Consider the following 12,045-nt stretch of genomic DNA (forward strand, 5'->3'; position numbering starts at 1 on the left):
GCCGCCGCCGCCGCCGCCGCCGCCGCCGCCGCCGCCGCCGCCACCGCCGCCGCCGCCACCGCCGCCGCCGCCACTGCCTCTGCCTCTGCCGCCGCCGCCGGGGCCGCCGCCGGGGCGGGCCTGTTGACTCCGCCGGGTTCCGCCACCGGCGCGGCTGTGTCGCACCCGCCGCCGCCGCCGCCGCCGCCGGCCACACCTGCCGCCTCCGCCGCCAGCCCCGGGGGAGGAGGAGGGGGCCTGGCCACGCCCAGCCCGCGACTGGGCCTGCCGCCCATGCAGCTACAGCCGCCCATGCAGCTACAGCCGCTACAGCCACAGCCGCTACAGCCGCAGCTGGCGGCGGCCGCTGCTGTTGGCAGTAGCAGTGGCGGTTGCAGTGGCGCCGCGGTGGCGCCAGCCACGGCCCTGGTCCCGGCCGCGACGGCAGGGGCAGGGGCAAGGGCAGCGGCAGGGTCGGCAGCACCGGTGGTCACCTCGCTGCAGTCTCTGGCGGTGGAGCTCATACGGCACAACAGTGGCGGCCGCAGTGGGGCAGCAGGAGCGGCAGCAGGAGGGGCAGCAGGAGGGGCGGAGGAGGCGGCGGGAGGGGGCGGCGGGGGCGGCGGCGGCGGGGGGCGGGAGAGGGAGCAGGTGGTGGTGGTCGGCATGGTCATGTGCCAGGTGCGTGTGGGTGCGTGTGGGTTTGGGGCGTGTGGGGGGCACGTGCTTGCGGCGGGCACCCCGGGAAAGTGTGGGGCGATGGGTCTGCATCAACACGTGGCAGCGCTGGGGGGCGGGTTTGCGGTGTTGCTTGATTTGGCAGGGGCTATCGGTGTGTGTACGTGCAGGCATGTGAGGACGTGCGTGTGGGGTGCCTCCTGCACTACCCTGGCCCCCTCTCATGCGTCAAAACACCTGTCGCCACCGACAACAAATGCCACACGCCGCCACCACCCGCACCCCCGCCCCCTCACAACCAGATCCCCATGATGCGCCCTCGAGGAGGAGGCGGAAGCAATGACGCAGCTGGAGGAGGCGGCGGAGGCGGCGGAGGAGGAGGAGGTGCAGCAGGCGACACGACAGCTGCAGCCAGCAGCGGCGCCAATCCCACGGCCGCAGCCGCTACAGCCGCAGCCGCTACAGCCACTGCCGCTACAGCCATTGTCGCTACAGCCACGGCTGGCGGCGGCGGCGCGCTGGTGCAGAACCCCGACGGCAGCTTGCAGCTGCTGCTGCCGGACCCCGCGCCTGCCACTGCTGCCGCTGCTGCTACTGCTACAGCCGCTGCTACAGCCGCTGCTACAGCCGCTGCTACTACAGCTGCTGCTACAGCCGCAGCCGCTGCTGCTGCTACAGCCGGGGCCGACCCGGACGTGTCCGCCATCATGGCCATGCCGTACGCCGACTACAGCCTGACTGATGCGGCCGAGCCGTCCTCATCACTCCTGCCGTACTCGGCCGCATCCTTGTACGACACCTCATCGCTGTCGTACGACGCGCCGACCCCGCACGCCAGCAGCGGTAGTACTGGCGCCGGCGGCGGCGGCGGCGGCGGCACCGCCACACGCGGGCAGCAGCACCACCAGCAGCACCAGCGGGAGGAGCAGGAGGAGGACGATGACCTGGATGTGCGGCGGCGCTGCGCGGCGGCGGACGCACGGGTGCGGGCGGCGACGGCGGCCGTGGATGCGCGCGTGGTGGCGGCCATTGCGGCGGCGGCGGCGGCGGCAGAGGCTGGGCATGCTGGAGAGCGGTAGCAGCAAGCGTTGATGGCAGCAAATAGGGGCATGGGGCTGTTTAAAGGGTGGCTCGTTGAACTCTGACCACTAATGCATGGGGAGCGGTGCATGGCAGCGCAGTGCAGTCGTAGAGCCAAGGGCCTGGCGTGCGGGTGTTTGCTTGTAAGGTATTGCGTTTCCGGCACGGCGTGAGGGCGGCAGCAGGCACCGAGCGTGGGGGGGTGCTTGTCGTCGGGGGCTGCTGGGGGCCGCCTCGTCCGGGGCCTCTGGGGCCACGTACAGTGGACTCAGCCTACGAGTGCAGCATTGACTGAGGGGCAGGTGACAACTGCATATGCTATGCATTGCGTGTGTGTGTGTGTGTGTGTGTGTGTGTGTGTGTGTGGCAGTGGCAGTGGCAGTGGTGTTGAGGCGCGGTGACGTGGGTCGGGAAGGAGGCCGTTGGCTTCTTTCGGGGGCCCGGATTGGGGGAAGGCAAGCAACCGGATGGAAGATACGCGCTCTGGTCTCCAGCCTCGGCCTGGGCAGTAGTGAGCACCCCTTCATCGCGCACAGCATGCCCGGCTGTTATTTGCACACCATACCATTAGTTTGTGGCGACAAATCGTGCGAGTAAGCCCTGCTGCGTGCACCAATGGTTCACCCGCCGTCGCCATCGCCAGCGGAACGCCCGGGCACCAGGCGTGGTGGCACGTGCTGCCGACCAGACTGCTAGGCCTGCGCCGCCTGTGCCCGTCCCTACGTGTCAGTAATATGAAACGTGTCACACTGTCGCGTGTTCAGGCGTCGCGCGCGGATACAGCAGTGATTGATGCCCGCTCACAGCTGACTCGTGCCTGGGGGCGGCACGCACGCACCGTTCTCAGCCCCACGCACCAGCAGAAAAAAGAAAGTGGGAAGTTGGGAACCCAGCAGCTGGCCAGCAGCCGGGCGCCCGCCGATACGTGACTACGTGTCCGTGTCCGTGTCGGTAGCGCGCGGGTAATACGGTAATGGGGACTGAACCCCCGCCGCACACCCCGTCGCAGGGCTTGCATCTTCGGGGAGCGGCAAGAAGCGGGCCCCAATGCAGGGCCTCGGGCGAGAAACATTGGGCATTTCCGGGGGTGCATTCTCTGGGGCTGCATACGATCCCCGAATCTCACCAACTACCCCTTTCCGCCCCAAATCCGGTCAACTGCCCCTTTCCGGGGTTTTTGGGCCCCTGGATGCCGTGGTAATAACGTCGTGGTTAGGGCCCTTCTCGCCAGCGGCGGCGGCCTACCCCCCGGAGATGTATGCAAGCCCTGCGGCGGGCCTGTCGGCTCCCTTAATCCATCCACGCCCTGAGTGTGCTGCTGTCTGTCTGCAGGGTGGGGCGATGGGCCAATACTCCGGGCAAATCATAAACGTACACACGGCGGGCGCAGAACGACACTTGTATCAGCAGGTAGGCAGCAGCAGGCACATCCCGCGGGGGCAGCCGCATGTATGCATGCCGCACGGACCCCTCGCGGGCACCAGCACGCATGACGGCACATCCGCTTCATTGTCCACACCAGCTGATCCTGCCAATCACCAACAAGCAACCAAGACCCCAAGACCCGATACGGGCATACATTGCCCTCCATGCCAAACGAAGCGCTACCACACGCACAGCACACGTACATTGCAACGAAGTCCCATGAAGCCCATAAACAAAAGCCTGCAGAACCATCTGAATCAATCAATGATGTACGGTACCATTCAACTGCCGACCACGCACCCGCCCCCCACACCGTACCGGTGTACGGCAACGGACTACATTCGGATGCCGTACTTGGCCATCAGCGCCGCCTCCACCGCATCATCATCCTCATCCTCGTCCTCGTCACCCCAGCCGCCGCCGCCGCCGCCACCACCACCATAATGAGCCGCGTAACGAGCCGCCCCCGCCGCCCCTACCGCCCCTACCGCCCCTACCGCCGCTGCCCCCGCCGCCGCCGCCGATAGCGCCGCCCTGCTGCTAGTAGCAGCACCACCAGCAGCAGCCGCCGCCGCCGCCCCGCCGCCGCCACTCCTGTCGCCGTACCCGAGGCTGCTGCTGTGCCCCACGGCGGCTGTTGCTGCTGCTAGTGGGAGAGCAGCTGTAGCCGGAGGCCCCAGCCCCTGGGGTGCTGCTGCTGCTACTGCTGCCGGTGCCTGCTGCCCGCGGGGTCCGTACCGGTGGTGCAGGGAGTGGGGGTGGCCGCGGCCGCGTGTGGCGGCGGTGACCGCGCTCCCCGCGGCGTCGTCCTCGTCTGCTCGCGACACCAGGGAGTGGAAGGGCGCGCGCCGGGGGCTTCACCACAAAGACATGTTGCGATATGTACGCAAACAGGCAAACACATGCCAAACCGAAATTACTGGTGCTTGCGCGTTGTTGACAGTTTGAGTGCAACCGCCTGACCGAGTGCTTCGTCCCGAGCAATATTTCTGGTGCTCATTTGCAATCAACACGTACACATCTATCTGGCTCACAAAGGGTGCGTGTGGGTTGAAGGGGTGTCGTGTGCCTGACCGCAATGTCCCTTGCGCCCTCACCCGGAGCAACGCAGTACGGTATGCACGCCTGTGCCTGTGCCCGTGCCCGTTTGGGGCGTCTCCCTCCCTCCCTCCCTCCCTCCCTCCCTCCCTCCCTTCCTCCCTCCCTCCCTCCCTCCCTCCCTCCCTCCCTCCCGCTGCCAACCCATCTTACTTCCTGCCAGTTCCTGCAATGAAATGCCCTCCAGCCCTCACCCCATTCCGCCCCTGCACCCACCTGAGTCGTCTTCGCTGTCGCTGTTGCCATTGGCACGCGCCACCGGCGCTCCCACCGCATCCGCCTCCGCCTCCTCCGCCGCCGCCGGTGCCCAACACCTGCTGCTGCTACCGCTGCTGCGGGAGTCCGCCGCCGCCGCCGCCGCCGCCGCCGCCGCCGCCGCCGCCACGCGCCGCCCCCCGGCATTGGCCTCATCGCGGCCCACAGCAGCGCCGGCGGCCTCGTCCTCGTCACCACCGCCGCCACCACCCTCGTCGCTGCTACTGCCGACCCCGTCCAGGAGGACGCTGCTACTGCTGCCGCCGCTGCTACTACTGCCGCTGCTGCGCCGCCGCCGCCGGAGGGCCTTGAGAATCAGGCGGCGCTGGGCGCTGCCGCCGCCGCCGCCGCCGCTGCCCGGTGTCGCAGCCGCCGCCGCCGCCGCCGCCGCGGCAACGGACTGCGGGCTGGTGCTACTGCCGTAGCGGCCGCCGCCGCCGCCCCCGCCGCCGCTGTGACCGATTGCTGCCAGCGTGGGGGTGGTGCCTCCAGCCGCCGCCGCCGCCGCCGCCAGTGACACGCGCCCGGTGGTGGTGTTGTTGGAGGTGGTGTTGGTGCTGGGCGGCTGCAGCGCTGTGACAGTGTTGATGGGGGCGGCGGCGGTGGCGGCCGTTGTGGAGGTGGCGGTGGAGGTGGAGGCGGCGGTGGTGGTGGTAATGGAGGCGGCGCCCCAGCGGCACGTCAGTCCGCCCACTGTTGCGACACCCGAGGCAACCGCGGCAACCGCGGCAGCAGCAGGAGCAGCAGTGGCAGCAGCAGTCGCAGCAGCAGTCGCAGCAGGAGCGGCGGCGTGCGGGGCTGCAGGATTAGTGGGATGATGATGATGCGGCCGTGTGCTGCCGACGTCGGCGGCGGGGCCCACAAACCCGCCGGCGTGCGAGGCTGCTGCTGACCCCGCCGCCACCCCCGCCCGCGGCTCTTGCGCCGCCGCCTGCGCCTGTGCCGGGCTCCCCTCTAGACCTCCGTCGCCGCCGCTTGGAACGCCGCCCGCCACTGTTGCCTCCTGCTCCTCCTCCTCCTCCTCCTCCTCCTGCTGCTGCCCCTGCTGCCCCTGCTGCCGCTGCTGCTGCCGCCTCAGGCGCACCAGCTCCTGCTGCTGCTGCTCCTCCCGTGCCCTGAGCTCGTACAACTCCGCCTGCAGCTGCCGCACCTGTGTGTTGTTGGGTTGTTGGGTTTTTTTGTGTGTGTGTGTGTGTGTGTGTGTGTGTGTTCGTGTGTGTGCGTGTGTGTGTGTGCGTGCATGTGTGGGTGGGTGAGAACCAAGGGACGTAGGGGGTTCACTCATGCGGGTTCCTGGGCATAGTAATACACACGTGCGCACTACAAGCAGTGAAGAGCCTGGCAGCCTAGCTAACGAGTGACGAGTCGGGGCAATTCCACTTGATCAAGACAAGAATTCGGCAGGGGTAGAAGGGCAGGAGGCCGTTGATGTGCTGACACGCGTCAGGTAGGGAGCGGAGTGGCTGCGCCATAGCCATGCATGGCTATTTCGCACGCGCCCCTGCGTGCCTCAGACCTATTGACACGCACGCACCCAACGCAACCCACCAGGCAGGCATGCCGTACACTGCCTGCTGCGCTCCCTCTCCCCAAAACACACACAACACACACACACACACACACACACACACACACACACACATACGCTCATGCCCCCGCACCCCACCCCGCCCCACCTGCCGCCTCAGCGCCGCCACCTCCTGCTGCAGCAGCACCGTGTTGGCTGGCAGTAGCAGCTCTGGTGGTGGTGTCGAATATGAGAGTGGTGACGATGACGCCGGCGGCTGTAGCTGAGGCTGAGGCTGTAGCTGCTGCTGCCAGTCACCCTCCGCCGCCTGTAGCGCTTGCCGCGCCGCTTGCTGCTGCTGCTGCTGTCTAGTCAGTGTTGCAGCGGCAGAGCCTGCGGCGGAGCCGGAGGCAGCTGTTCCGGCGGCGGCGGCGGCGGCAGCAGCAGCGGGTGCCGACGTGGCAGACACTCGCAGCGCCCTCAGCCGCTCCCCGGCAGCTTCGGCGGCAGTGCCCTCGCCGACGCCGAGCCCCGGCCCCTGCCCGTGCCCCTGCCCCCGCCATTCTGTACTCCAGCTGCCGCCACCACCACCGCCATCGCCGTACCGGCCCTCAGCCCCGGCCCCAGCAGTAGCACGGGGCGTGGCAGGCGCCTGGAGCGGCGGCTGCGGCGGCGGGTGCTGCGACAGAGACAGCGGCGGGTGCTGCGGCAGAGACAGCGGCTGGTGCTGCGTCTGCGGCGGCGCGGCGGCGGGCGTGTTCATCACACCCTGCCAGCCGCCGCCGCCGCCACCACCGCCGCCGCCAATGCCACTGCCGGTCGAGACGTGGCTGTAGGCGCTTACGCCGCCGCCGCCGCCGCCGCCCGTCCCCCACCGGCCTTGCACTTCCTGTTGTGGTGGGTCTTGTTGCTTCTGGGAGGGGCGCGGGACCAGCAGCCTGTGCGGGTGCGTGTGCATGGGGCGTGTGCATCGGGCGTGTGCATGGGGCGGGTGCATGGGGCGTGTGGGGACAGCCGGCGGCGGGGTGTGATCGGGGGTGGCAGTTCGCTACCACCCCCCATCATCATCGATCACCGCTCCCGCCCAGTATGCTGCCAGTTTCCCCCCACCCCCCAGCCCCGCGCTCACGTACTCACGCACGCACCTGGGGTCCCGCGGCGGCCCGTCACCCGCCTCCGCCACTGCCGCCGCTGACGCCACTGCCGCCGCTACTGCAGCTGCCGCCTCCACCTCCGCCGCCTCAGCCTCCGCCTCTGCCGCCGCCGCCGCCACGCGCATGGCCTTGCTGGGGCTGGTCATCACCCGCTCACGGTCGTGTTGATAAGAAGCGCCGTAACCATAACCGTAACCGTAACCGCCGTAACTGTAACCGCCAGGGCCGTACGCGCCGCCGCCTGGCTGCTGCTGCCTCTGACTGCCGTCGGCGCCGCCGGGCCGCCCCGACACCAACCCCGGCGGCGAGAGCACCATTCCCCCGCCCACAGCCGCTGCAGCAGCTGTAGCAGCAGCCTCCGGCGCCCTACCGGCAGTAGCAGCAGTAGCAGCAGGCGCCGCCGCCGGGCCCTCCGCCGCCGCCGCCAGCGCTGCCAGCAAGCCCCTGTCCAGCGAGGGCTGCAGCTGCAGCGGCGCCGCCGTCTGGCCACACAGCGAGGCTGTAGCGCAGTACGGCAGCAGCCGCAGCGGCGGCGGCGGCGGCGGCGGAGCCGGGCAGGGACCCGGCGCAGGCTGTAGCAGGCCGTCGGGGTGGGGCGTGTGGGGTGGGGCGGCTGGGGCCCCGACTGGAACTCCGGCCAGAGATGAAGGGGAGGTGGTGGCGGCGGAGGTGGAGGCGGTGGGGGTGGCGGGTGTGTCGATGAAGGCCGCCTCGTAGCACCGCGGCACAGGGCTGCCTGTGCGGGTGGTGGGGTAGGCGCGTGGAGGGAACGGGGAGGGAGAGAGGGAAGCGACGCAAGAACATGTGTGTGTGTGTGTGTGTGTGTGTGTGTGTGTGTGTGTGTGTGTGTGTGTGTGTGTGTGTGTGTGTGTGTTAAAAAACGAAACGAAAGCCCGCCCAACGACGCGACGGAGTTACTTACCGATACCCACCATTTTACCGAGCGTTGCGTGACTGTCGTGACCCAGGTAGTCATACTTACCCGCGATAAGCCTGGAACCCCACGGGCGACCATTCGGCCTGACCCCGCGATGCACCTGTATGCGTCCATGCTCCGCACCCTGGGCGCGCTAAACAACGTTTACCCAGCACGCCTAATTCCCGGATTCCCGCCCGCTGGTCGTAGTCGAGCTCACCTATAGGCAAAGGTGGAAGCATGAGCATAGGGCGGCAGCGAGGAAGTGTCACGGGCATGTGAATGGCAACGGCGATAAGAGAGGCGGCGTGCAGCAGACAAGCTAGGTATCACGCGTCCCAAATCCCGCCCACTAAGTACAATAACACTATTGGAAGAGGTGTGTGTGTGTGTGTGTGTGTGTGAAACCCAGCCAGTCACTCAGCACTCCACGCCTTGTCACACTGCTACTGCCACCCTACGGCACCCTACCGCACCCTACGCCATCCAAATGCCCAGCTGTTACAGCAGCGAGCAACGCCGTGTGCCCGGTCCGACAGCTTTGGAACCCACACACTCACACAAGGGTGAACATTTTGGTAAGCATCTACCCCGCCTGTCCTCATGCATTCTCAACTCTGCCCCACCGTCACCGCCGCGCCTCCACACCCACCCCCACGCCTCCACACATACGCCTCCACACCCAACACACACGCCTCCACACCCACCCATACACACGCCTCCACACCCCCACCCACCCACCCACACACACACACCTGGTGTGAACAGCAACACCAGGAAGGCGCCGTCGGGAGGCTGGCGGGCGCGGTCGGGCAGCGCGGAACTGTGTGTGTGTGTGGGGGGGGGGGGCGGGCGGGTGATTGGAGGGCGGGGGGGGGGGTGATTGGAGGGCAGGCAGGCACGCGGGCAGGCAGGCAGAGGAGAGGAGAGGGGAGGGCAGAGGGGCAGGCAGGTTGGCAGGAAGGGGCGAAAATGGGGGTGGAGTAGGGATGCGCATAAGGTGGGTGCCAGGAGGCGCAAACCCCAAACCCAACCAATCTTGCTCCCCTCCCCTCCGCACCCCCACGCCAGGGTCTCAGGGCCCACCCACCTGTACGCGAACTGCAGCGCCGCGCCATACACCGCCGGGTGCAACGGACCCAGCCCCGGACCCGGGCCCAGACCCAGACCCAGCCCCGGACCCGGGCCCAGACCCAGCCCCGATGCGCCGCCGCCGCCGCCAGCCGCGCCGCCAGCCCCGGGAGCAGCCGCGTCAGGAGCGGGAGCAGCGGCCAGCCATACGCCCACCAGGGGCACGCCGTACACCTGGCAGGGAAGGGGGGAGGGGAGGGGTGAGGCCGCCCCCTCGGACATGACCCCCACCGCAACACGCCCCGCCCCGCCACACCACACGCAACCACACCGGCGGCGCCACACGGTCACATGTAAGGCTCAGCCCAGCCCAACCCCACGGCCCAGCCCCCTGCCTGGCACCCTTCACCCCTCAGTATGCAGCCTGCGGCACGTGAAGCAGCCCCCCCACCACCACGGCCCCCCCCTCAACCGCCCCCCACACACCTCCCTCCCGTTTTTTCCGCCCCCTTCCCCTCCCTCATCTGAGTGCTGCCCCCCCCCGGAACTCCTCTGGCATATACGCCCCCCATCCGCCCCCTTCCCCTCCTGACCCCTCCCTCACCCCGCATCCCCACCCCATCCAGCTCCTCACCGCCGCCTCGCCCGCGCCCAGCGGCATCAGGCTCCGCGCCTGGTCCATTGTTAGGTAGCCGCTACTGATAACGGCAGCAGCAGCGGAGGATAATGATGAGGCGGCCGAGGCGGTGCTGGCAGCAGCAGCCGTAGCAGTAGCAGCGCCGGCCCCGGCAGTAGCAGGCGGCGGCGGCCCTGGCAGTAGCAGCAGCTGCAGCAGCTGGGCGGCCAGCGGGCCGTCCACCAGTCGGCGGCTGTGCAGCGGCGTCAGGCGCAGGCAGGGCGCGGGCAGCAGCAGCCGAGCAGTCAGGAGCGCCGCAGGCGCCGCCCCTGCCCCCGCCGTCCCCCCTGCCCCCGCCGTCCCTGCATCTGCCCCCACCCCCGCCGCCGCCGCTGCATGCGCCCCTGCCGCCGCCCGGGCTGCGCTGCTGTGTGACGCCGAGGCGGCGCCGGCCCCTGGGTCGCCTGACAGCGACACCGACAGCGACACCGCCAGCGACAGGCCTGTGGACAGGGGCAGCCGCGACCCAGCCAGGGGCCCAGGCGCTGCTGCTGCTGCCGTTGCTGCTGCTGCGGCTGCGGCCCCCGTGCCACGACTGCCACCGTCACCACCACCACCACCTCCTCCCCCCCCGGCGGCGGTCCAGCCCCGCCTGAAGCTCCACTGCCAGGGACCGCAGCTGCTGCCCCACAGCAGCCGTAGCGGCAGTAGCGGCAGTGACGGCGGCGGTGGCGGCAGTTCCGGCAGTAGCACCAGTGGCTGCGGGAGCGGCAGTAGCAGGTCTGCCCGCCGCACCGGGGGCTCCCCACTGCAGCTGCACGGGCAGCTCCAGCACCTCTCCGTGCGGCCCCCGGCCCGACTGCGGCGGTGCTGCTACTGCTGCTGCTGCTGCTGCTGGGAGGCCGGCGGGCTGCGGCGGTGCGCTGAGCGAGATGCACAGCTGCGCGCCGGAGGTGGGGCCGCCGGGGGCGGCTGGCCGCACGGCGAGGGCGGCGAGGAGGGTGGGCGGGCGCGGGGCGCCGGGGCGCAGCAGCTGCAGGTGCAGGTCGGAGGGCAGCTCCAGCATCGGGGCCTGCGCGGTCGCAAAAGGGGGGCAAAGGGTGGAAGAAGACATGTTGGTGTGTGGCGGGGAGGAGCGAGAGCAGCAGGGATGTTGCGTGTGGCCATTCGCACGGCCCACTGCGCACCTGCGGCGCCACCACCAGCGGCTGGCCCAGCGGCGTCCTGTCCCACAGGAACTTGCGGCTGGACGGGAACCGAAGCCCACGCACGCCGAGCGAGTGTTCCATGGAACTCGAGGTCGCCGTCCAGCTCGCTTTGGTATTCGCATCCGACAAGGAGGAAGTGGCTCCTTCGCTTTGTAGAAGTCTTTCCTTAGCCGCGAAGAAGGCCGAGCGCGGCATAGCGCAAAGGCAAAGTCAACGAGGGCCAGAACCCGAAAATAGGGCATACGCTAATTTATTATGCGCTTCATACTTGATAGTTGTTGTAACTTTAGCCAGCACGACAAAGCTCAAGCAGCGCACGCGCACGAGAAGCTGTCTCAGACAACCTGTCGGTTTCATTTTGGAGTCCTAGTGCATGTTTGGTAGTTAGTGCATGGTAAGAGCGCAGTGCTCCATTTGACTGCATACAATATAAGGCGATAACCCCGCACGGTTATGACGGTCATCAAGAGCATGAGCAAGCTGAGCGTGCGTCGTCAGGCACAAGGACAAGGGCCAGACGATCAGCGGTTCTGGCAAACCAAATGTCTTGATTGCTTCTGCAATGGCTAGCTGGTTCGGCACAACCACACGTCTCCGGTTACCGTGCTCGTGCCCGCAGCACGTCAGGACCAACCACTCATCTCTCACTCTCGCTCGGGGTGCCACGAAACCAGCTCATTTCTTCTCGCGCTCGCCTCGCCATATCATTTTTGGCCAGCAAACACGACGCATCATCGCAGCACATGCGGCCCTTTCCTCCACCGGCTCCCGCCTCCCTCGACTGACGCCTCTCGACCGCCATCAGACCACCCCCCAGAGCCATACGGCTGCACGCGCCTGTACCAGTCGCATCAATATTATAAACACGTCACAAGATCGCACCGCATCGCACCACATCGCACCACATTGGCACCGCACCGCACTGCGTGGGCACCACAGGGGCATCACAGGGCATTCGACCACACCACGTCTATCTGCAGTGGTCCACGGGGCCCCGTCCTTGCACGCCCTCCCTCCCGGCGGCCCACACCATCCTGACTTGCAATGCCGCATGCCCC

The 12,045-nt window shown here is 68.4% G+C and overlaps 3 protein-coding genes across 3 annotated transcripts in view; 1 reads left to right on the forward strand and 2 right to left on the reverse strand.

The window, feature by feature from the left end:
* Positions 1–2,527, forward strand: part of CHLRE_26g756897v5 (uncharacterized protein) — a 10,602-nt gene extending 8,075 nt beyond the window's left edge. The window contains exons 11-12 of the mRNA XM_043072978.1: positions 216–660; positions 960–2,527. Of these exons, the coding sequence (XP_042914098.1) occupies positions 216–660; positions 960–1,736 (1,222 nt within the window). The 3' untranslated portion in view covers positions 1,737–2,527. The remainder of the gene's footprint in view (positions 1–215; positions 661–959) is intronic.
* A 172-nt stretch (positions 2,528–2,699) lies between these two features.
* CHLRE_26g756947v5 (uncharacterized protein) lies at positions 2,700–11,375 on the reverse strand. The gene is made up of 9 exons (XM_043072979.1): positions 10,967–11,375; positions 10,615–10,851; positions 9,798–10,538; positions 9,183–9,397; positions 8,848–8,915; positions 7,168–7,912; positions 6,192–6,960; positions 4,477–5,665; positions 2,700–3,976 (listed from the first exon to the last, which is right to left on the reverse strand). The coding sequence occupies exons 1-9, from the start codon at positions 11,066–11,068 to the stop codon at positions 3,498–3,500; spliced, it is 4,545 nt and encodes a 1,514-aa protein (XP_042914099.1). The 5' UTR covers positions 11,069–11,375; the 3' UTR covers positions 2,700–3,497.
* A 54-nt stretch (positions 11,376–11,429) lies between these two features.
* CHLRE_26g756997v5 (uncharacterized protein) overlaps positions 11,430–12,045 on the reverse strand; it is a 12,386-nt gene continuing 11,770 nt past the window's right edge. Inside the window, exon 13 of the mRNA XM_043072980.1 lies at positions 11,430–12,045. This exon is cut by the window's right edge and continues 453 nt beyond it. The gene's annotated coding sequence lies outside the window, so the exon portion shown is untranslated.

The sequence above is a fragment of the Chlamydomonas reinhardtii genome, assembly GCF_000002595.2.
Source record: "Chlamydomonas reinhardtii strain CC-503 cw92 mt+ unplaced genomic scaffold scaffold_26, whole genome shotgun sequence".
Classification (NCBI taxonomy): Eukaryota; Viridiplantae; Chlorophyta; class Chlorophyceae; order Chlamydomonadales; family Chlamydomonadaceae; genus Chlamydomonas; species Chlamydomonas reinhardtii.